General features: G+C 45.8%; 1 protein-coding gene across 1 annotated transcript; it reads right to left on the bottom strand.

Annotated features, from left to right (window-relative positions):
* Nucleotides 1-7,302: 7,302 nt before the first annotated feature.
* On the bottom strand, nucleotides 7,303-21,217 carry dpysl2a (dihydropyrimidinase like 2a). The gene is made up of 14 exons (XM_056295434.1): nucleotides 21,085-21,217; nucleotides 17,699-17,787; nucleotides 17,313-17,497; nucleotides 16,947-17,111; nucleotides 15,483-15,544; nucleotides 13,282-13,362; nucleotides 13,130-13,198; nucleotides 12,757-12,877; nucleotides 12,501-12,657; nucleotides 12,087-12,228; nucleotides 11,743-11,913; nucleotides 9,871-10,050; nucleotides 9,533-9,716; nucleotides 7,303-9,376 (listed from the first exon to the last, which is right to left on the bottom strand). The coding sequence occupies exons 1-14, from the start codon at nucleotides 21,124-21,126 to the stop codon at nucleotides 9,285-9,287; spliced, it is 1,740 nt and encodes a 579-aa protein (XP_056151409.1). The 5' UTR covers nucleotides 21,127-21,217; the 3' UTR covers nucleotides 7,303-9,284.
* Between the last annotated feature and the right edge of the window lie 685 nt (nucleotides 21,218-21,902).

Below are 21,902 nucleotides of genomic sequence, written 5' to 3'. Positions count from 1 at the left end.
CATATTGTGTGAGATTAATGGTGGAAATTGCAAAAAGTTGTTGTTTTGTGTAAGAAGCGTGTGTTAAGGATAAATGTAGATAAGGAGGCAGTCTTTGAGATGGATCCAAACACACACACACACACACACACACACACATGAGTTTAAATACTTGGGGTTGAGTGTCCAAGGTAACGGGGAGTGCAGAAGAGAGGTGAAGAAGAGAGTGCAGGCAGGGTGGAGTGGGTGGAGAAGAGTGTCAGGAGTGATTTGTGACAGAAGGGTACCAGCAAGAATTAATGGGAAGGTTTACAAGGTGGTAGTGAGACCAGCTATGTTATATGGGTTGGAGACAGTGGCACTGATAAAAAGACAGGAGGAGGAGCTGGAGGTGGCAGAGTTGAAGATGCTAAGATTTTCATCGGGAGTGACAAAGAAGGACAGGATTAGGAAGGAGTATATTAGAGGGACAGCTCAGGTTGGACGGTTTGGAGACAAAGCAAGAGAGGCAAGATTGAGATGGCTTGGACATGTGTGGTGGGGAGATGCTGGGTATATTGGGAGAAGGATGCTGAGTACGGAGTTGCCAGGGAAGAGGAGAAGAGGAAGGCCAGATAGGAGGTTTATGGATGTGGTGACGGAGGACATGCAGGTGGCTGGTGTGACAGGAAGATGCAGAGGACATGAGTGCGGGACGCACGAAACAAGCTTGTTCTGCTGTGTATTAAAGTTTTTTTCCCCACATCTATCTTAATATTCCGCTCCTCATTTGTAGAGCACTTTTATCAACACTATTGACGGTTTCCAGAAAAAACGCTACATATATATATATACATATATATATATACTTAGACACACACACACACACACACACACACACACACACACAAGCACACACAACCTGAGACACTACAGGACCATTATTGATTCACTGCCATGACATTTGGACAATATGTGGCAGCTATTATCAGGGCCACAGGTGATCCAACATGGTACTGAACAGTATTTCTATTTTGGTCGATTGATTTCTATTTATTGGTCTTTCTATTTCTGGTCACAGAGAGCATATTATATATATATATATATATATATATATATATATATATATATATATATATATACACACACACACACACACACACACACACACACACACACATACTCAGACATTGTGTATGTACATATATAGAAGTATTTATACTGCACGTTTCATTAAGCAGTTCTCAAAATGCTTCATTCAAATCAATCAACAACAACAACAAAAAAACAGAGAAAATAAAACCATATAAATTGGAAAAGTCATAACATGAAACAAAAGGCAGTAAAACAAATGAAACCAGTAAGACAACAGTAACAAAGAGTTCATGGAAGCTTTAGGATAAAGATACATTTCGGAGCGGTTCAAAGGGCACCGCTGAATGGGCTCAGCGTGATCCCCTCAGGCAGAGCCTCCCAGATCCCAGGGGCCCAGAGGGCAGAGGACCGCCCACCTTTACATTTCAACCTGGACCGAGGGAGGGCTGGTGGGTTGCTGCCTGAGGATTTCAGCCTGCAGTTTTGCTCGCTTGGGGTCAGAGGTTCACTTGGAGCAAGTCCACGCAGCACTTCAAACATAATCAATAAAAATCTTAAAATTTTTCCTCTGACACAAACAGGAAGCCGGTGTAGGCATGATATAATACCGGGTGATATAATACCACCTCTTCAATCTGGTTAAAAGCCCGGTAGTTTTTTTTTGTTGCACAACTTGAAGTCTGCCTAAGGTTTTTGGGATTAAGACATGATAACATATGCATGTAGAGTTACAGATGTGGTCCAGGTGTGTTGAGATAAAAGCGAGAATAATCTTATAATCTTTTCTGTCAGCAAAACTCAAACCTGACTTGATCCTTCTTATGGAAGGATAGCCATGGTATTGAATAATATATATATATATATATATATATATATATATATATATATATATATATATATGTGTGTGTGTGTGTGTATGTGTGTGTGTGTGTGTGTATATATATATATATATATATATATATATCGGCCTTGTGATGGCGGTTCGGATAATGGATGGATATACTATACCAAATAAAATGGCTGTCATTCTTCTAGTGTGTTCATATGTGGATTAACCCTGTTGCTGAAGGCAGACTATATTCCGTGCATTCTGCATTCTTCCGCACCACATTATATTAAAAGGTGTGCGATATTCTTGGCAGGGGAGTCAACATTTCCTCAGTTTCACTTACCTTGCAGCAGTGCCAGATGGCTGCATTAATATACTTCTTCATAGTACCCCTCCAGACACTTTTCAAAGTTTAAAAATACTCGGAGATGATTAACGATATTGTTTAACAAGGTTTTCCCCACAATGTAAAAAAAAAAAACTAAAAAACTGAAAAGAGACCGTACGCACGTCTACGCTTTCTCCCTCATTGGGAAATTCAGGATCTATTGAATATGCAAATATCACAGGCCTCTGGCCCCGCCCACCACCGCCGCTCGCTCCACGGTGCCCGGTGAACGAGCGGCGCGCATGGAGGTGGCTCGCATTAGAGCAAACAGACCTGCACAACAGACCCGCTCTGTTGTGCACCGCAGCCGGCAACTAGCAGAGGTATCAGAACGGTAAGTGTAGTTAGCATCTCTTATTAGTTTATGTTGTTTGTTAGCTTGTAGCAGCAGGCCGTGGTGACGCAGCAGGGGTGGTGGTGAAACATGCCATAATGGCCGCTGCAGGGCTGCAGCGTGTTCACGCTGTTGTCATGTGACGATGCACCAGAGGTCTGAGCAGCGTCTGCAGAGAGAGCTCTTCCGTCTGCCTGAGGTTTTCATATTGCGTGTTATATCTGTTTACCGGAGTTGTAAAAACCAGGTCCAGAAAGTCCAAACTACGTATTTGCTCCACTCGTGCACTGCACCAGCAGATTCTAGCCAACGCCAGTCCTCAGCCAGGTAGGGGGGGGGGGGGAACTAGCTAATGACATCAGCTGGTTTAGTAACACGGCTGGAGCAAACACAAGGGGCGGATATTTGCTTTCTGGACCCGGTTTTTACAACTCTGCTGTTTACCTTGCTAGCCGGCCAGGTCTGCCGGGGTGACCCGCAGCCGCAGCCGCAGCCGCACTCGGGTTTATGGCTCCAGGAGTTGTGTTTGGGACCAAGACCGGAAAGCTTCGGCGGAGGGAACCTGCCGCCGCAGAGTGCACGACAACGGACTCCCTTGGCGGCGAGCAGGGAGGACCCGCTAGAGCTGGTTCGGGATGCTATTGTAAACTACTGATAACACACGTTAGCCCCCTAGCTAACGGGTCTGACCCTTTAGCCGAGCGGTTAGCGATGTCGCCTTGTGGCGCAGTACACCTCGTATCGAATCCCGCACCGAGCAAGAAAATAACCGGTTACAGTAGTTTACAGTTTTACCAAACAACTAGCGGGAGCTAGTAAGAGGCTAACGTAGTAGCCGATGCTACTACCGGTTACATTGGTGGCAGCGGTGGGATCCGGAAGTATGCAGATCCTCAGAAGTCTCTTCGGAGCGCGGGAATAACAAAGCGCGAAGGCGCGCTTCCGGGAGAGGGTGACGACTGTAAACTACTAATAAGACACGTTAGCCCCTAGCTAACGGGTCTGACCCTTTAGCCGAGCGGTTAGCGATGTCGCCTTGTGGCGCAGTACACCCCGTATCGAATCCCGCACCGGGCGAGAAAATAGCTCGGTTACACTATTTACACGGCACAAAGAAAACCTGCTACACGCAGAGAGCTTTCCTCTACCTACCATGTTTGCTGTCAAGACGATGCAGAGAACGGTCAACTGAGCATGCGCAAGTACTCGATGCCTCCGTTGTTTGGGTAGGTTAGGGTTAGGGCGGGGTTAGGGTTAAAGTTAGCTAATCGGACGCAGAGTAGGGGCGGGTCTTCCTAGAATCCTAGCGCCCGGATGCTACGCGGGGCGTGTGGAGGCATGGTAGAGGCATTTCGCGCATGCTCAGTTGACCGTTCTCTACTCCATCTCCGTTCTCTGCATCGACGGGAACTAGCCTCTACCAAATCCCTGCGTTACCAAGCCGGATGTAGGTACTATGTGTCGTGGTTGCTGCACTAGCGCCTCCTCTGGTCAGTCGTGACGCCTGTTCGGGGGGGAGGGGGAACTGAGGGGAACAGCGTGATCCTCCCACACGCTACGTCCCCCTGGCCCCACTCCTCACTGTCCGGTGAAAAGAGGCGGCTGGCGACTCCACGTGTATCGGAGGAGGCATGTGGTAGTCTGCGGCCCTCCCCGGATCGGCAGAGGGGGGCGGGAGCAGCGACCGGGACACTTCGGGGGGGGGGGGGCAAAACAAAACTTTCACTGTGCTAATTCAAACTCGCTCTCTGTACTGACAAGTCCGCTCTGCGCAGGAGGTTTCAGGTTTCTTTGCCCGCCCTTCATTTGCATATTAGACAGTGATTGGCTTTCGGATTTGTGACGTACCAAGTCTAGTTTACCCGGGGTACGTTTGAATCTTGGATTTCAGGGAAGTGGTCAGACAGTTCCTCCTCCAGTAGAGGAAAGCGAAAACACGGCTCTAGTGTCGACGTCACACAGAGACAAGTCAGTACAGTCCAGGCCAGACATTTCAGGGGACAAACATAATTAGGAGAACATTTTTTGCGTGGAGGGGGTACTTTAAGTATATTTCAAGTAACCACAGTTTCTGACCGCCACCCTGACTGCCCCTCGTGTCTCTGAAAACAACTCCAGATTTAGAGACACTAAATTCTGCCACACTGAGTCTCAGACGTGGATTCTCCGGGACAGAAATCCCCGTTCCTGACATTTTTAGTTCTCACATGAAAATGCAGAAAGAAATGTGTCTTTTGTGAAGCCGTTATTTAGCAATCGTTATATTTATCAAACTGAATTTCATTCAACCATGAATGGAAATTGTTTGTTACAGCAACACGCACTACAATAATGAACATAGAAGAACAGTAAAAAAAAAACAAGTAATGTACAATAAGTTAACAAACGTTGCGCAAACCCCGACTGCGCTGATGAAAAACATCACAACAGATGCTTACTCCCAGATAGCAAAGCTGCGGTGGCCCGGACCCGTCCCACACCCGACACTTCATCCGGCCCACATACCGCGTGGAATGGTGGCACTTGGGCGGTCCGCTCCTGTTTGCCAGATCTGGGCCAGAACCAAGCCATAGCAATGCTGCATGTGCCACATATTTGCCAAAGGTGGCCCGTATTTGTTTTGGGATATTTGGGCCATATTCACCATTTACCACACGGGCCACTTCAGGGTCACATCCAGATCACATGTTGCTGAGAGCACCGCGTCTTTACCAAAAAAGGCCCACATTTGGTTTGGCACATTTGGGCCATATTTGCTGTTATACATGTGGGTCACTTCAGGTTCACATCCATTATGTCAGGGCCAGAAGAAGGCCGTCAGTGCCGCGTCATTGCCTGAAGTGGCCCACATCCGGATGCTTATCTCAGAAGCACGAAAAGTGTCATCTATTCACGATGAATGATGGAAGGACAAGAGGACAAGTTCTGCAGACAGAATTGATTGGTTTTCCCCAAGGCCGGTGCCATGATGTGCTTTCTTTCTGAGCCTGAAAGGGAGTATATGAGGCCAGGATCTTTAAAAGCCAACCTCGCCTCCCATTATAAAGTTCCGCCTGTCAAAACCCAAAAGTGGAATCGACAGATTTCTGCGTTGGGGGGAGGGGGGAGGGGGGGGTGCAAGAACACTGCCAGAACGGTGTCCGTCCCTATTGTCATTGACTGGCACGTCTGTGAACCTCCACACCATCTCCGCGCAGACACCATTAGGAGGAGGCCCGCCGTCCCTAGTCATCGAAGTACAGATGGTACCGATGACCTAACCCCCCCCTCCCCTCCCCAAACCCCCACCTCCGCGGCTAAAGATAGAAAGTGATACAAAGACCTCTGCCAATGGAAGACCTGCGTCTGTGTGCGCGTGCGCGCGCGCGCTTTGCTTTGCTTAAATCTATCCCCTTTAAACCACCACGTAAGGGATCTCTCCCAATTAGTCCGGGACAGTAGAGATCCCGATTTAAATTAGAATAGCGGCAGAAGAAGAAGAAGAAGAAGACCCCTCGTGGGCGGCTGCTAAAATGCGGAGAGGCGCCGGGGCGAAGTCTCCCCCCCCCCCCCAACGCGCGCTCGTTATCGTTCTGGGCGGAACCGACGCTGTGACGGTTAACCAGCTCCCGGACCAGCGGGGATGAGCCCGGGCTGATCCAGTGCCGCGTTGATGTGCACGATGACGTCACGACGACGAGAGCCGGATCAGCCCCGGCCGCTGTCAGACACGACGGGAAAGGTATTTAATGAGGGGAGCTGCGGTGAAGATAGTGGCTCGTGGCTGTCTTCTTTTAAAAGACCGCACGCCTAGCGGACACTAATGAGTCATCATGCCCGTCCCGACAGGGCGCAGGAGGCTTTTCTTCTTTTTTTTTTAAAGCCCTCATCCGAGGGCGAAGACGTTGTCACGACGCCCTCCCCCTCCCCCTCCCCCCCCAGTTTAATCAGATTGCCCCCGGTGCTAAGCTCTAATTGGACGACTGTCAAGCGGCCACGGGGCATCCCTCCAACTCATCGCCAAACTTTTGTTGACGCGCGTGTTCGCTGTGATGTCAGAGGTGGGCTCGGTTCGTGCCCGCGGGAGAACCGCACACACTATGTAGCGCGTGTGCGCGTGCCTGTGAACCAGCGCGCGCGCCGACAGATTGAAACGCCGCAATATCGCCACCTAGCGAATGAGAGCGTTCTGTAGACATCGCCACCTAGTGTCCGGTAGTCTCTGTGGTGCCCCCCCCCCCCACTTTAGACTTGCTTTTCATGACATCAGCGCAGCGCTACTTTCACATTTCGATTACACATCTAATCAAGAAGGTTCTGGGTTCGAGCCCCGGGGTAGTCCAACCTTGAGGGGGGGAGGGGGTCGTCCCGGGTCGTCCTCTGTGTGGAGTTTGCATGTTCTCCCCCGTGTCTGTGTGGGTTTCCTCCGGGTGCTCCGGTTTCCTCCCACAGTCCAAAGACATGCAGGTCAGGCGACTCGGCCATACTAAATTGCCCCTAGGTAGGTGTGTGTGTGTGTGTGTGTGTGTGTGTGTGTGGGGCCTGTGTGATGGCCTGCCGCCCAGTGACTGCTGGGATAGGCTCCAGCATCCCTGCGACCCTGAGAGCAGGATAAGCGGTTCGGCTAATGGACGGATGGCTCTAATCAACATAGACGACACAAGACACGCACGCACACACTCGTAACTGATACTGATACATGTGTGAAAATGACTCCGACAACTTGATTAATTTTTATTGTTTTAATCCACTGGGGTTAACACTGATAGGATTTAATGCCGTCAGGACCTCTGACTTCTCCCAAATCCTGGCAGCCTACAAAACATACATCGTAAGGAGTATAACATTAGTCGGTAGAGGGTTAACAACGGTGCTCAACATCACAACTCAAAGATCATCATCAAGAAAACCTCCCTAACTGCAATTCACGTCACATTAAAACGTGGCATACAAACCAATGCTCGGAAGGGGCGATGGCGAAATAATCCCAACGATTTACAAGAGCAGGCAAACACTGGCCACCGTGCTGCGTCACTGACGACCGGATGCGGGTTGGAACACATTTGCCACGGACGCTTGATAAAACTGGTGTGAACAACGTTAAGATCGATAGGAGGGGCGCAGGGCGGAGAATTTAAGATCCGCGTTTCTTCCACAACACTAACAGGACTTAAAAAGGAGGCGCTAGTCTAAGGACCATATATGACTGGGAACAACGGACACATCATCAGCACACCGTGATGGAGTTCATATACATAGAGAAGCACTTTTCATCAGGTTACACGTCTTTAAAGAACCTTCATAGATGCATGGGCTGCAGTGTGCTATCAATATCTTATAGAATAGGCAGGCAAAATAGTTGTGCATAACGAATAGTCTAAACATACCAATACGGACACATCCAAAACAAAATGGCCTCCAATACGCGGTCACCATCTTGGATTGTTATCGGTGCATAACAAGACCAATTCTGATGAAAGTGGGGGTGGGGTGAGGGGTGGTGCCCTGTCCCTGCTATGTTGTGTGTGTGTGGTTTTTTTTTTCTTCATTTTTTTTTTTACAAAGCTTTACAATTGCTGTGCTGAAGTGGAGATAGGAGAAAATATATCACCATCTGCAAGTACACAGCAACGGTCGTATAGCACCAGGTGCAGAGATGTTTTTGGCAAACTCCGTTCCAGCTCCATAATATGTGTATTATAATCAATAAACAGCAGTGCGATTATTGGAAGCTTGTCTATCAAACTACAGTAGAAAAAAGGAAATCAAATGAAGTAAAAGGTTAATGTTTAAAAAAAAAAGTGCCATCTTTTGTCATGGAAATTCCCTATATTACAAGGGCGGAGTTGAATGGTTTACCTTTTCAGTCCCTTTCAGTGCTGTCAGTGCATTCTAACTTCATATCTCAGAGCTAGTGTTATAATGAGGCTAAATGTTATTCTTTTTCCCCAATGATAGAAAATGTAACATCACAAAGTTTAAACAAAAAAAGAAAAAAAAAAGGAAAAAAAGTGCAACTATGAGAGAAAAGGAAGATTGAAGTGAATTGCTCAGTCTAACGTATGGTAGCATAAACAAATCATACTGTAAGACTAACACAAGTCAGATACTGCAAACTGACTGAATCCCAGCAGCAAAATTCTACAGCCCAAAAGAAAAGAAAAAAATCACAGTACTTTCAATTGAAAATTGCAATTTATCACCACAAGCATATCCCATCCAATGCCCTTGAAATTAAAAACAACAAAAAGCAAAAAATCATAAAAAACGCCTGCTCCTATGATTCATAACTTCTTGGACTTGTGTCTTGATTTGTTTTTGACAAAGAAGGCCAAACTGACAGAACAAGCTGTACACTACTTCAAATGTAAACAAATGTAAACAACACAATTTCATCAACAGTCAAATTGATAAGGACGTTAAACAACTATAAAACAGCTGTCTCAATTCACTTGACTCTTCCTTGAAAATGGAAATGGAATATGGCAGAAAGGAAGAGTAAAATAATGGAATAGTGCTTTTGTTGTTGCATGAGGTGACAAAGCAATTTCTGCATCAGAACAGATAGTGTTGCGGGGTGGGGCGCAGGGAGTCGGAGCAATAGAAGCTGTCGTAAAGGATCGGATAGTAAGATGTAATAGTGTTGAAACTGGCTTCTGGTCCCATTTTGCCCTGCACCCTGGCTCAGTAAAAAGGAACACTTAGCCAAGGCTGGTAATGTTGGCTTTCCCACCCGGAGGGGCGACGATGCGCTGGGTGGTACGGCGAGGAACATTGTCGTCAATCTGAGCACCTACGAATAAAGAAACACATAGCGTTACAAGGTGGAAAATGACAGGCCTTCTAACATCTTGAGCATGTTACCTTATAATTAGTATGTTCGTCAAAGTGCTGGACAACCCAGACAAAAGGACAACTCCCGAGTACCGAAATGGGTGCTTGCACTTACCAGACAGACTAAATCCAGACTGGTGGAGATTGCGCACTGGCTGGGAAGCATGCTGCTGTTGCTCCTGCTGCTTGATGGGGGAGGTCTTCACTGATGAGACTGTGGACATCACCTTAGGGGTCACAGTCACCTCACACACCGGCCCATCATATTGGCCCCTTGGAACTCCCCGTAACTCTGTCAACTGGGGGATACAGACAAATTCACCTGCCGATCTCCATAACTATGACAGCCAACATCTGCTGAGCTGGGTTGTTATCAATCAACCATCATCTGGAGGCATTCCTGGTTACTCATGATAAAAACGGACAGTTAAAAAAAATATATGGTGGATTCACCTTACTGCGGGCCTTTATCCTCTTATACACATAGTCTGGGAAGGGCTTGCGACTGATGTAGCGTCCACAGCCCTCAGTGGTGTGCAGGTTTCCGTCCTCCAGCACAATCTTGCCCTGGCTGATCACCACCAGAGGACCTCCGCGAACCTCGATGCCCTCAAAGATGTTATACTCCACAGCCTGGGCAAAGAGAGGTTGTGTTGAACAGGGTGTTAAATACAAGTCCAGGTAAGAAAGCAAACAGTCTGACAAAGTTTTCACAGCTCCTTTAACCCAGGAGGAATATCCTTTGCTGTCTTTTGGTGATTTAAAATTTGTGGTTCCCTATCCGAATGATAAACATTTTAAATCGAGTACCCCCCCCCTTTTCTCCCCAATTGTACTTGGCCAATTTCCTCACTCTTCTTAGCCGTCTCGGTCGCTGCTCCACCCCGTCTGCCAATCTAGGGAGGGCTGCAGACTACCACATGCCTCCTCCGATACATGTGGAGTCGCCAGCCACTTCTTTTCACCTGACAGTGAGGAGTTTCGCCAGGGAGACGTAGCGTGTGGGAGGATCACGCTATTCCTCCCAGTGCCCCCCTCCTCCCGAACAGGCGCCCTGACCAACCAGAGGAGGCGCTAGTGCAGCGACCAGGACACATACCCACATCCGGCTTCCCACCCACAGACACGGACAATTGTGTCTGTAGGGACGCCCGACCAAGCCGGAGGTAACACGGGGATTCGAACCGGAGATCCCCGTGTTGGTTAGGCAATGGAATAGCAGAGTATTCTGATATGGATAACGAATGATAAATGAATAAAGCCTGTTCCAGTTGTCCCCATTCATTGTTACTGTATATGGACATTTACTGCAGGGAGACACCCTGACCTTTATAGCTAATTAACAGTTTGTCGCGTTTATTTCCTCTGAGAAGGATCATTATCTAATGATGATCAAGGGACCTGTCATAAGTGAGGGACAAAAATCAAATGTGTGCGTGTGTGTAGCTGATCTTAATCAACAGGTATGGGAGGATGTGTATTTTCTGGATCCCCATAAGTTTTAAAACTTGGCAATTACCAACTCCAATACAGGTATTAATATAGAGACACTGTCATGTTATAAGCATCAGTACAACGAGTCAACATTATGCTAAAGGCAGGGGAGGAGAAGATTTTCTCCATTAGCTAGATTGATTAATGGAATCCCAACTTAACTTTTTTATTTTTAAACATTCATTTTTAAAATGTAAAAATACATCTCTAAAAAAAGTCTTAATGACAAGGAGGCTATCACAGCGGAGACTGAGCTCAGCTTTACCGACTTCCCTCTCAGCAGTCTGCCTAACCACATGGAGGACGGCCATGTGGTTGGTTACAGATGATTGTAATTTTAATGTCAACCATCATCAAAACACACTAGGTGTAAGATCTGGGCGCCAGACAAAACATTTTCCCCGCACTGCCATTGGATCTCTGAGACCAGACATGGAAATGGTTGGACTCTCATTATGAACAGAGTTCTATGTCACCTTTTAACTCAAAGTAGCAAGAATGCTCCTTCAAATACATATGCTGGAACATGTGCTGATGTGATCTTACAAAATCACATCTTTGAAATCAGATCTCAAAAATCACACTAAAATGAAAAATGTCACCTGGTCTGCACCAAATCTGACTGGGCTGTTGTCTTAAATTGTCTGTATTTCACAACAAAATAAACATTATAGGGAGTGCTGCTGTCTACCCGGTGAATGTAGATTGAAGGACCTGGCTGTTACATGCCACATATGCCCTTGAATGCATCACTGATTCCCTTTACATAGGCCTTCAAATGTTTTAAATAACCAATATCTTCAGAAGCAGGCATTTTTTTAAGTATCTCACCAGGTTGTGGCTCTTAGCTGAAATGATTTTGGTGAGATCTGGGTCCCACAGCACAAGGTCAGCATCGGAGCCCACAGCAATACGACCCTTACGGGGGTACAGGTTAAAGATCTTGGCTGCATTGGTGCTTGCCACTGCCACGAACTGGTTCTCATCCATCTTTCCAGTCACCTTGTGGGAAAGAAAACAAGGGTTTGTGCACTAAAAGAACATATATATATATATATATATATATATATATATATATATAGGTAGAAAATTATTGCTTTTCCTTGGGAATCTCATGTTCAGCAGCTTGCACAAATAGGCTTGCTTTAAAAGTGAATTTGTTTAGTTTTCCTCACCACACATTTGTCCCAGATAAGGGACATCCTTTCTTCAGTACCATTGGTGCCCTCTGGGATTAGGGTGAAGTTGTCTTTGCCAACTGCACGCTGAGAGGTGTTGAAAGTACAGTGAGCACTGCCGGTAACCTGCAGATCCCCACTAAAGACAAAACAAGAAAAATTATATGACATGTTTAATATATTTTTGAAGCATCATCTCTGGTCATAACAAGCGTAATTACTTCTTTTTTTTTATTCACTCATTGCATGTAGTTTGCTGCAATTAATTCAGTCTTTTCCTGTTAAAAACATTCAATGCACAGTGTTGCTGCACAAAAAAGGGCAGGGAACAGAAGTGGATGGAAAAGAATGTAGCTCACATCAGCAATGCATTAACTGTGCCCTAGCTAGGCCAAGGAATAGAGCACATACCAGGAGAGAAGAGAGTTGAGATAGTCAGGGGTGGTGGGGTCAGGACTCAGTGGTGGAGAGGTGATATATGCTGCAGCCTTGGCCCAGTTCTTGCTCCAGTAGTGGGTGCCATCTGTACCCAGGCTGGCAGATATGGGCTCTCCATAAACCACAGCACCTATCACGGGAGGAGACAAGATCAGTGTCAACATGTTAGATTACAGGGGAAATTGTACAGAAAGAATGAAAAGGTGCAAAATTTTGCAATCCCTCTCACCCTTTTTCCTGGCAAGGGCAATGACATCAGCAGCACTCTTGCTCATCACCTTGGTGATGTAGAGGGGACAGTTGGTCTGATTGGCTACAGTGACAGAACGATTGACTGCCTCTGCTTCCACCTGCAGAATAGCAAACACACAAACTGGTAAGAACAAACATTAGTATGGCTCTCGTGCTGGCTTCTCGACAGCTTTACTGCTGATCCATACACGCTGATTACATCATGCCTGGAATCCAGCCATTTGTTCTTATTTTAATTTCAAATCCAAAACAATTAATACATTGCATTAATTATGACATAGCCTTTCCTCTTAAGGCTGAAAAGTTTAGGAAATGAAACCTCACATAATGCATGTATGCCATAGTCTTACCTCCTCTGGACGGCTGAGCACATGACCCTCAGGCCCAGTGATACCAAGCTCCAGAATGCGGCGCTGCTCCTAAAAACCCATACAAAAATATAATTTAAAAACCTGAAAGCAGCAATAATAGATGAGATTGGAGTAAATTTAATGATATTTACCTCAGCAATGATATCTCCATTCTCAGCATGCACTTGTGCAATGGCTCCCAGGTCTCTGATGACACTAAATACTTCATACATCTACAAGGTGATGACATATACTGGTCAGAATGTATGTAGGCCAGAAATCCATTTGCAAAGCCAACTAAGCAGCCCCCAACTGATGTGCTGATAGACAGAAGCCAATGTAGTGTCTCCTAATGCAGGGTGTCTACAGGTATACCTTTTTATGCCATTTCAATGAAATTTAAAGGGGTTATGTGAAGAAAATGGGATGAAAATTAAGTCATTACTTCATATTTGATTAAACCGCTGACTTGCCTCTGACTCTTTTTTGCTAACATGTGACTTAAAGTTATATATTATTAGTCAAGTTGTATGATCATCGTCTACACTGTCTAGTTTTTCCTTATGGGTCCAATCCCAGGTGCGGCGTGCCACACTGAAATTTGTACATATGTACCTACTCACTTGGACCACGCCAACCAGCACCACTATATAATGCTGGCTTGCTCAGCATTCGTCTCCGAGCACCAGCTTCCATCATCTACTGGCCGAAGATACAGCCAAACCAAACCTTTTGAAAAAAAATCTCAAATCTAAATTAGCGGGGAAAACAAATCATAATTGTTTATTCAACTATAGAGGGAAAATAATATTTGTGAAAATAACACCACTGTCTACCAGAAAAGTTGAATCAGTTCATCTCAACACAAGGTTTAGTGGGATACATGTTTCATCACTCAGTTAAGTGACTTGTCAGTCTCAGCTGACTGCAGGTACCCCCAAAATTATATACAGTGCAGTTGCATAATGACTGAAACCGGTGATTGGTTTTTATATGCAAATTGCTGTGACCATTAATTAGGGGTTAAAACCTATTGTTTTTGTACTGGTTTATTATTTTTCTTCAGAAAAGGTTGCGTAATTTCCCTTGAGATGGTAAATGCTAGAGACATGAGATTTTGCCCATTAACTGGAAGTTGTGTGCAAGTGCTGCCCAAGAAATATGACCCCATTCAACTTGACGAGCACGCTGTAATTAAAGGCCAACTCTGAAAAGTCATTACTCCTATGCAATAAGTCCAATTTAAATGAAACTTGGTACAGACATCCACCTCTTCTTACCATACAACTTCGCCTAAAGAACCACTTAAGTCCGCCTGACTAGATTTCCTGCCAGTTTGAATTTTTTTGAAAAACACATTTTTGTCATCTCCTAAACCGTAGTTCCGATTGCTCCACATTTTCTGTGGATCATTATTGGACCAAGCTTATCAAAAGTTGCATAAAGCTTATTTAGTTTTCAAGATATCAACCAATGTACTTCAAAAGGGCGTGGCTCAGCACATAAATAGACCAAAGTCAACAACCGTTGGGCCAATCATCACAAAACTTGCAGGAAATGACCACATAAGTACCTGAAAGATACTGTTTCATTCAAACAACCACTAGGGGCGCTACAAAAATGGCTGTGGCATAACACAAATCAGACTATAATGCCGAAATCGTTTGTTCAATAATTAGAAAACTCACAGGATATGTTTCATAACAGTGTTGAACCACATATGTAAAACTATTTCAAAATCACTCAATAGGGGGTGCCACCATTTCCAAACACGTGCATGGGCCTGGTGTAAATTTGGCCATAAATCAATGAGAGATTGTCCAAATATCACCAAACTTAGTGGATATTTTTAACTAAGCTGTTGAAACTTTCAACGTATAACAGTCTGTGTTGGCCTGAACCCCAGAACTGCCCCTTGCTGCTATATTTAGACTTACAATGGCCACATGTACTATTCAGAGGACTGGGGAAGAGCTGTAATCACGTAAGATGGCGACAGATGTACTCTTAGCCCCTCTCCTCGGTTCAGGGATGGTCGTTCCCTCTTCACATAGATGGCCTCTTTGACTCCCCATTCAAATACCACTGTCTCTTCTATTTTCAAACAAATCTGTGAAGACATCCCCTCCCCTTTCCCCCCCAAAGGTTTTCCACACTATCAGTGATCCATTCACATCCGAATTCGAATCAAGCATTTTTTAGCTGACATTACGTGGCTTAAAATTTGCCAAATCAGATTTTTTAAGACATTTTAATGCTCAAGGCCTTTTTTTAAATAATTGAATTAAGACAAATTAAGAGCTTTTAAGGACACGTGGACACCCTGTAATACAGACACATTAGCGAAGCATACCTGAGAGTCAGAAAGTTGGAAAAGATCCTTATAAGCCAAATAGACCAGGAAAGAGTTGACACCTAAAGACAGAAAACTTATGAGAACACAGGCGAGGGACTAAAGTGGAAAGACAGGAAGAGAGCTCATAACAAAGAGGGAAGCAAATCAAAGAATGCAAATCACAAATTGAAATAGTTTAGTTATCATTTTATGGTCCATGCAACACAATCCTTTTTTGCCAGTTGAAATGTCAGAAATTATTCGGAAATGTAGATAATTTCCTTTATTAATATACAAACTGCGCTGCGAGGAAGCTTTCAAGCCTCAGTTTCAGCATTACTTACCTTAGTTGGCCATGCTCATAATCTTAAGATGAACCTAGTGTCGCAATTACAGCAAACTGGCTGGAGTAACCAGCAACTTTCTGATAAGATCCTTTTTTCCAGTTGGAAATACAGCAACATGGCATAGAAATGAAAACAGTCTACAGTTGTGCTTGACAGAACTGAAGAAAAAGCAGAGAGTTGGCCAAGTGTTTTGGGGGGGGCTGAATCCTAGTGCATTTCAGTTTATAAATTGGAAATCTGTGCCCTATCTCACACAGCAAGATTAGTGTCTTAGTGAGCTTAACGTTGGGATAACCCCTGGGTTTTCAGTCTGACTACAATGACTGTTTTTTAAACAGGATACGTTGCTATGGAAACTCATATATATATATATATATATATATACATATATATATATATATATTTGTGTTTTGTAGCTGCTACAAATATTGGTCTTTTTTTGTGTTAAGATGCCCATTGATCACTCTGTGAGAAAAAAAAACCCCAACTGCCTCTGGGTAAAAAGATCAAGTTGATAATCACCTTCTAGAGACCATTTGGCTTTGATTGCCATTGTTTGGTTTTGTATAGGCAATTATCACAAAAATACCCTAACTATAGCTAAACGTCCATCGTGACACAGGTCTTCACTCACACTATATCTACATGCTGGTATAAACAGTAATCGCGAGAGAGAGCGAGAGATTGACCAATCACGTATGAATAGGTGGTGGTTTCTACAGGAACATGCTTTGGTTGCATGTTGGTAACAAGTCTGTGTGGGGAGCTAAAGAGCTGGAACACATTGGCCAAAATGTCGTCTGGACATAAAACACCTTCAGAAAGTATCAATGTTTGTGTATTGTGTGGAGAATCGTTCAACTTGTGACGACTACTTGTGGAACGATCCGGTTGTAGACGTCGTCTCTCAACTCCATTCTCGCATCTCAAATTGTTAATCTGACTGTACAATGATGGGCACACAGAAGAGGAAGTTTTCATAGGAAACGGAAGCGAACAGCCAGCAGCTACACCGGAAGCCCTGAAATATGGGCCATTGTCCCCAGGGCTAAATCTTCTTTAGACAATTTAGCCTAATGACAATTTAGCCTCCGGGTTCCAAGACTGGTATGAGCAGTGATGGGTGGTTGCATACCATGGTCTTTCACCAGGCTCTCCATCTCTTCTTGAATGCCCTTGTGCCACTCAGTGACATCCACATGCAGAGAATAGTCACAGCAGGACTTGCTGTCAGCCCACTCCCTCCACTGATTGAAAGCAGCAATCAAACTAACGCCAGGCTCCGGTACAACATGGTCAACTGTAAAGAAAACCATGCAGGTGAACACTATTGTGCTTAAACAACCGCACAAATAAATCATACAGCTGACTGCATGCACATCTGCAGTCAATCATAACACTGGCAGCAGGACTACCATATGTTGCAAGTTATCTGTGAATATTTGCACAGCATGGAAATAATATTCTATTTGTTGCCATCAATGTATTTTATGGAACTTACTGATCATGGTTGTTCCACCAGCCAGTGCAGCCCGCGTGCCCTGGTAGAAGTCATCTGCTGCTACCATACCTCGGTCAGGCATCTGAAAGCGGGTGTGCACATCAATACCCCCTGGCATCACCATTTTCCCAAGGGCCTCGATGATCTTCACTCCACCAGGAACAATTAGGTTTTCTCCTATTTGTCTGAAAGAGAGGTAAAAAGACCGTGAGAACAGATGAAAAAAAGAGCAAGAGAAATATCTTTCCACCCTTTTGAGAGGGGACCTTGGTTGCTGAAAACATAAGATGCAGTAGGATGACATAAGTGACATGTGTTGCCATTCAAAATTCATATAGCACATTTACCCATTGGACTAAATCTAAAGAGTTCAAAATTGAACTTACTTGATGACTCCATCCTCCATGTAAATGTCAGCCAGGAATGACTGATCATCATTCACAATCTTCGCCCCTTTAATTAGGAGACGGTCACTCTAGAAGAGACAGCGTTTCATATCAGAAATCTAAAATTGTAACCCCTTGCTTTTCAACAGAGTACCAGGGCAGGGACATAATTTACTTTCCATTTCACATATAACAGTGGACGGTAGATCTCAAAATAAAAAGCAATTTGCACTATTTTTTTCCAGACTTACTAATTTTTAGAAGTAAAAAGAACATGACAGAATAGAAGGAAATTGCCCACAGCTGAAGTGGTCAATTGAAAAAAAAAAAAAATTAGCAGCCACAACTGCATTTTCTTTGCCACGCCCTGTCATCTTGTGTTAATTGCCCAGTGTGCAGAGTATCAGTGTAATTACTATCTACAAGACCTTTATGAAAACAGCAATATTACCACTTAAGTTCTGAACCTGCATATGGTTCCTGCGCCATTAATGTTTGTCTACTCAATGGGCCCTGTTGGCCTTTACTAGATTCAGTCTTACTCCTGGGGGCCAGATATTAAGATGATAGGGCCTTTCCAACGTTGCCCACTCAGACATAATAGACAGTGGTCTAAGAGAGTGAGCAAGAGGACCTGGAAAAAAAAGTTACACAAATAGCCCCATCTGAATGAGAGAAGCACTATAGGCTGTCCTACTTCTCCTACAGCCTTCCTGGAGGTCTCTTGAGAGACTAGGAAGAGCTAATGAAGACAATCAAACTCCACAGTAAGAAACATTTAGTTACTAATGGCCAGAGTGGATACATACAGATTGGAGGAAAATATCAGATCTACAAGACTTGGTTGTACAAATGTGATCGAACAGGCTTTCATCCTAAAATGGATTGTGTGGTCTTACTCCTTTCTGTGTGCCAAGTGGCCAAAACAACATTGAGCAGAAAGACAGGGTGTGGTATGTGTCAATTTCAGAATGCACACGTGATACAGATATGCATTCAAAATGTTGTATCTTTGCATAACAATGTCATTGATAAGTATCCCTATATCCCGAAGTATCCCGATAGTCACGAACAATTTAACTGAACCAACAAAGAGTTCACTGGTAAATGTAGGCTATTTTGTCATGGATGAACCTAGGGACTGATTCTCTGCAGTCTACAACCACAAAATGGAAAAAAAAGCAAACTATTAATTCACCAGGCATTCCATTACAGCACCTGCCCTTCAAATATTTGGATGTGCACTTAACTATTGTTTTGTTGATCATGCTTACAGTCACGATGATTAGATACTTAAAAGTTTGCTTGACCCGAGTTACAAAAGATATAGTGTGAAGAGAAGGAAACACATTGGAGAGCCATCCTAAAGATGTTACGGTAAGGCCTAGGCTACACTGCCTCGGTTGCACTGCTATGACATTGCCATTGGGGCCAGGGAAGTTGAGTTAATCCGGATATTGTTCCAACTCTTGCTTTGCAAACTGAAAATGCATGCTACATTTCAAACTAAGACTTGGTGTCTATTTGTCTGAGGGCCAAGGGGCAGCTGAGGCGGTCATTCTGTTGGCATGCTTTGTCTGTGATGTCAGGATCTGACAGCTGCCTTGAAAACCGTCGATCCACAATCAGCAGCTTGAACAGGGCAAATCCCTATCAGAAACAGTGAACTGTTTTAGTGAATTAACTGTAGAAAAGGTAATCCATGTAAGACTGAAACCCATGTATGTGCAAGGAATCTGGAGCTAAACAAAAACGGAGCCTGACTCCATCCACTCCGCCCTCTCCTCTTCCTAGAGCACAGATTACACGCCTCTAAGGAAGTGTGCAGAGAACGTAACTGAATGAACTAGCAACGGACAATGTAGAACAGATCCATCATTATTTTCGGTGAGTGAGAGAGAACTTAAACTGGAGATATGTCGACCTTGGGATTGTCTTGTCTATACTTATTTCTTTGGCTGCACATTAGTGAGCTACCGGCAGTAAGTCTAGATAACTCATGTCCATATCAGCCAGCTGAAAGGCTATACTTTGGTACTGTAATGAGTGCTTAGTAGCTAGTCAGTTAACGAGCCACTGGTAGTGAAAAGTGAATTAGCAGCGCTCACACCCCCTTGAGACAGCGGATGAGCATGTTCCCTCATGCTCATCAACGTCTAGGTTTCGATAGCACACACATTCGCTTGTATAACCAAAGACAAGGTCAAATGTTAGTCTGTGTTTTGCCCTAGGTTATTTGGGAGTGATTGCAGGACTTTTTCAGTTTGACACTGGCCTTCTCTTCAGTGATTGTCACAACTTACATTTTCTTTCCTCCGTTGAACTGGGCGCATTGAATGCTTAAAAGAGGGATTTGGGGCTTCAGGTTAGAAACTAATTTAACGCCCAATATACCAACACAGAAAACCGAATACGGAAATAACAGGCTAAATAAGTAGAGACTGTCACGCCATAAAAAAAATATCATGACACCCATAGGGTCAAATATGGGCTACATTGAGATGAAAAGATTATAACGTCACACACCTTTAACACATCTTTTTTTTAACCATTCACGTGTATCCAAAGGAGTTGAATCCAGTGCACTGGATTCAACTCCTTTGGATAACCGTGACCCGGATGAAGGAGAACAGTCAACACACATTTACGTGTAGCCCTGCGATTAAAAAGCTGCATGCATGATCCCAGCCTTCAGGCTACCATTCGGGAGGGCGCTGTGACCTACATCTAAAAAAATTGCTTTCACTTTTTAAATCCCCATCTTCTCCTACCACACGTCAGTGTGGCAAGAGGAATTCCGAAAACGGGAGTTAAACGGTCGACCCCCCCCCCCCATCACCCTCCCCCCCATCTTCCTGCAGCATCTCTCAAGTTTAGCGATGTGCCGCCCAGGCTTCTTTTTTGGACGTGTGCAGGATTTAGGCAGCACGTTCGGGGAAAGCGAGATGGCTCGGGATCACGGGGGGGGGGGGCGTCGAAACGGAGCCAGGCTGCGGACAAGAGCCCGAGCAGGGAGGGGGCACCGTAACGGTATCTACCGGTAGCGGGCGAGGGGGGGGGGGGGACTACACGTAATGAAGGCTTAACAACGCCGATGCCGAAGGTTTAATGGCGCCCGGGCGGGCGGGGGAGGAGGGGAGGGGAGGGGAGGGGGCGGGGGTGCACACACCGCGATAACGACAATACGCGGGGCGGACAATCGCTGCAGGACCCGCGGGGTTATAGCGTCGTTCGCCCCCCTCTCCCCCCCTCCGGGGCCGCCGCCACGGCGGAATTCAACGCAGCGACGGCGTCCGCGAACGACTGGCGCGGCTTAACGTCGGCTAGCTAGCGGTCTAATCCGCTCGTTAGCCGCCCATCTGACCGTTATCCGCGGGAATACTCACTGTGATCCGCGGGATGTTCTTCTTTCCCTGGTAACCCGACATTTTGACGACGGCTCCGACGCGGCTGTCCCGTCCCTCGGCTCCTGGCCAACGCTTTAAGTAAGCTAGCGAGACTTGCGAGAGACCGTTAACCCACCCCCCCCCTAGCTAGCCGCCCAGCAGCGACGCGAACGGATGCTCCGTGTACCGGACCGGTCGACGCCCAGGGCGATGTCCGTTTCCGGCGCAGACGACTCCTTCGCCGCGGGAGGAAGATGTCTTGCGTTCGGGTCGACCAGGACGCCAAGGCTGCCCACCCCCCTCCGTGCCGAATTTTAGCAGAGCGGATCGTTCAGTGCCGGACCGGCGACGGTATCGTAGGCGCAGAACCCAGCGCGCATGCGCGGCGCCCCGCCCTGCTCAGCGCTCCGTGCTCGTCTCCGCTCCTTCGTCCCCGTCTTCCGGGCCGAGGGTGACGGGCGATGGTCGGGCACGCGGGGGATATGCGTTTAAAAGACATGGAATTTAGTCAGACGCGAAGTCTTCTGTGTGAGCGGCCCGCCGCACGTCGCGTAGGACGGGGTAGGCGAGGCCACTTTTGCGCCTCTTGATCTAAAATGGCTTTCTGCTCCTGACGGCCGGTCGAGTCCGGCAACCGTTTCCAACCTGTAATTTGCGGCGCCACGCTTCGGCGGACGTGCCACGTGGTCAGACCTGCGGTATCTGCCGCTGCCACGTTCCTGGCGTGTTCAATGGGACTGGGGGCAGTGGTTCTCAACCGGGGGTCCGCGGACCCCTAGTGGTCCGTGGTGTAATTGCAAGGGGTCCGTGAAAATGAA

The sequence above is a fragment of the Lampris incognitus genome, chromosome 1 (genome assembly GCF_029633865.1).
Source record: "Lampris incognitus isolate fLamInc1 chromosome 1, fLamInc1.hap2, whole genome shotgun sequence".
NCBI lineage: Eukaryota > Metazoa > Chordata > Actinopteri > Lampriformes > Lampridae > Lampris > Lampris incognitus.
Note: the sequence above shows the minus strand (reverse complement) of the source record. Positions and strands in the feature narration are given on the sequence as shown.

Coding starts and splice junctions, on each gene's coding strand:
- dpysl2a (XM_056295434.1), bottom strand. CDS start 21,126: ATGTCGGGTTACCAGGGAAAGAAGAACATCCCGCGGATCACA. Junction 12,878..13,129: donor TGCTCAGCCGTCCAGAGGAG/GTAAGACTATGG, acceptor GCTATTCTGCAG/GTGGAAGCAGAGGCAGTCAA. Junction 9,717..9,870: donor GGATAAAGGCCCGCAGTAAG/GTGAATCCACCA, acceptor TGTATCCCCCAG/TTGACAGAGTTACGGGGAGT.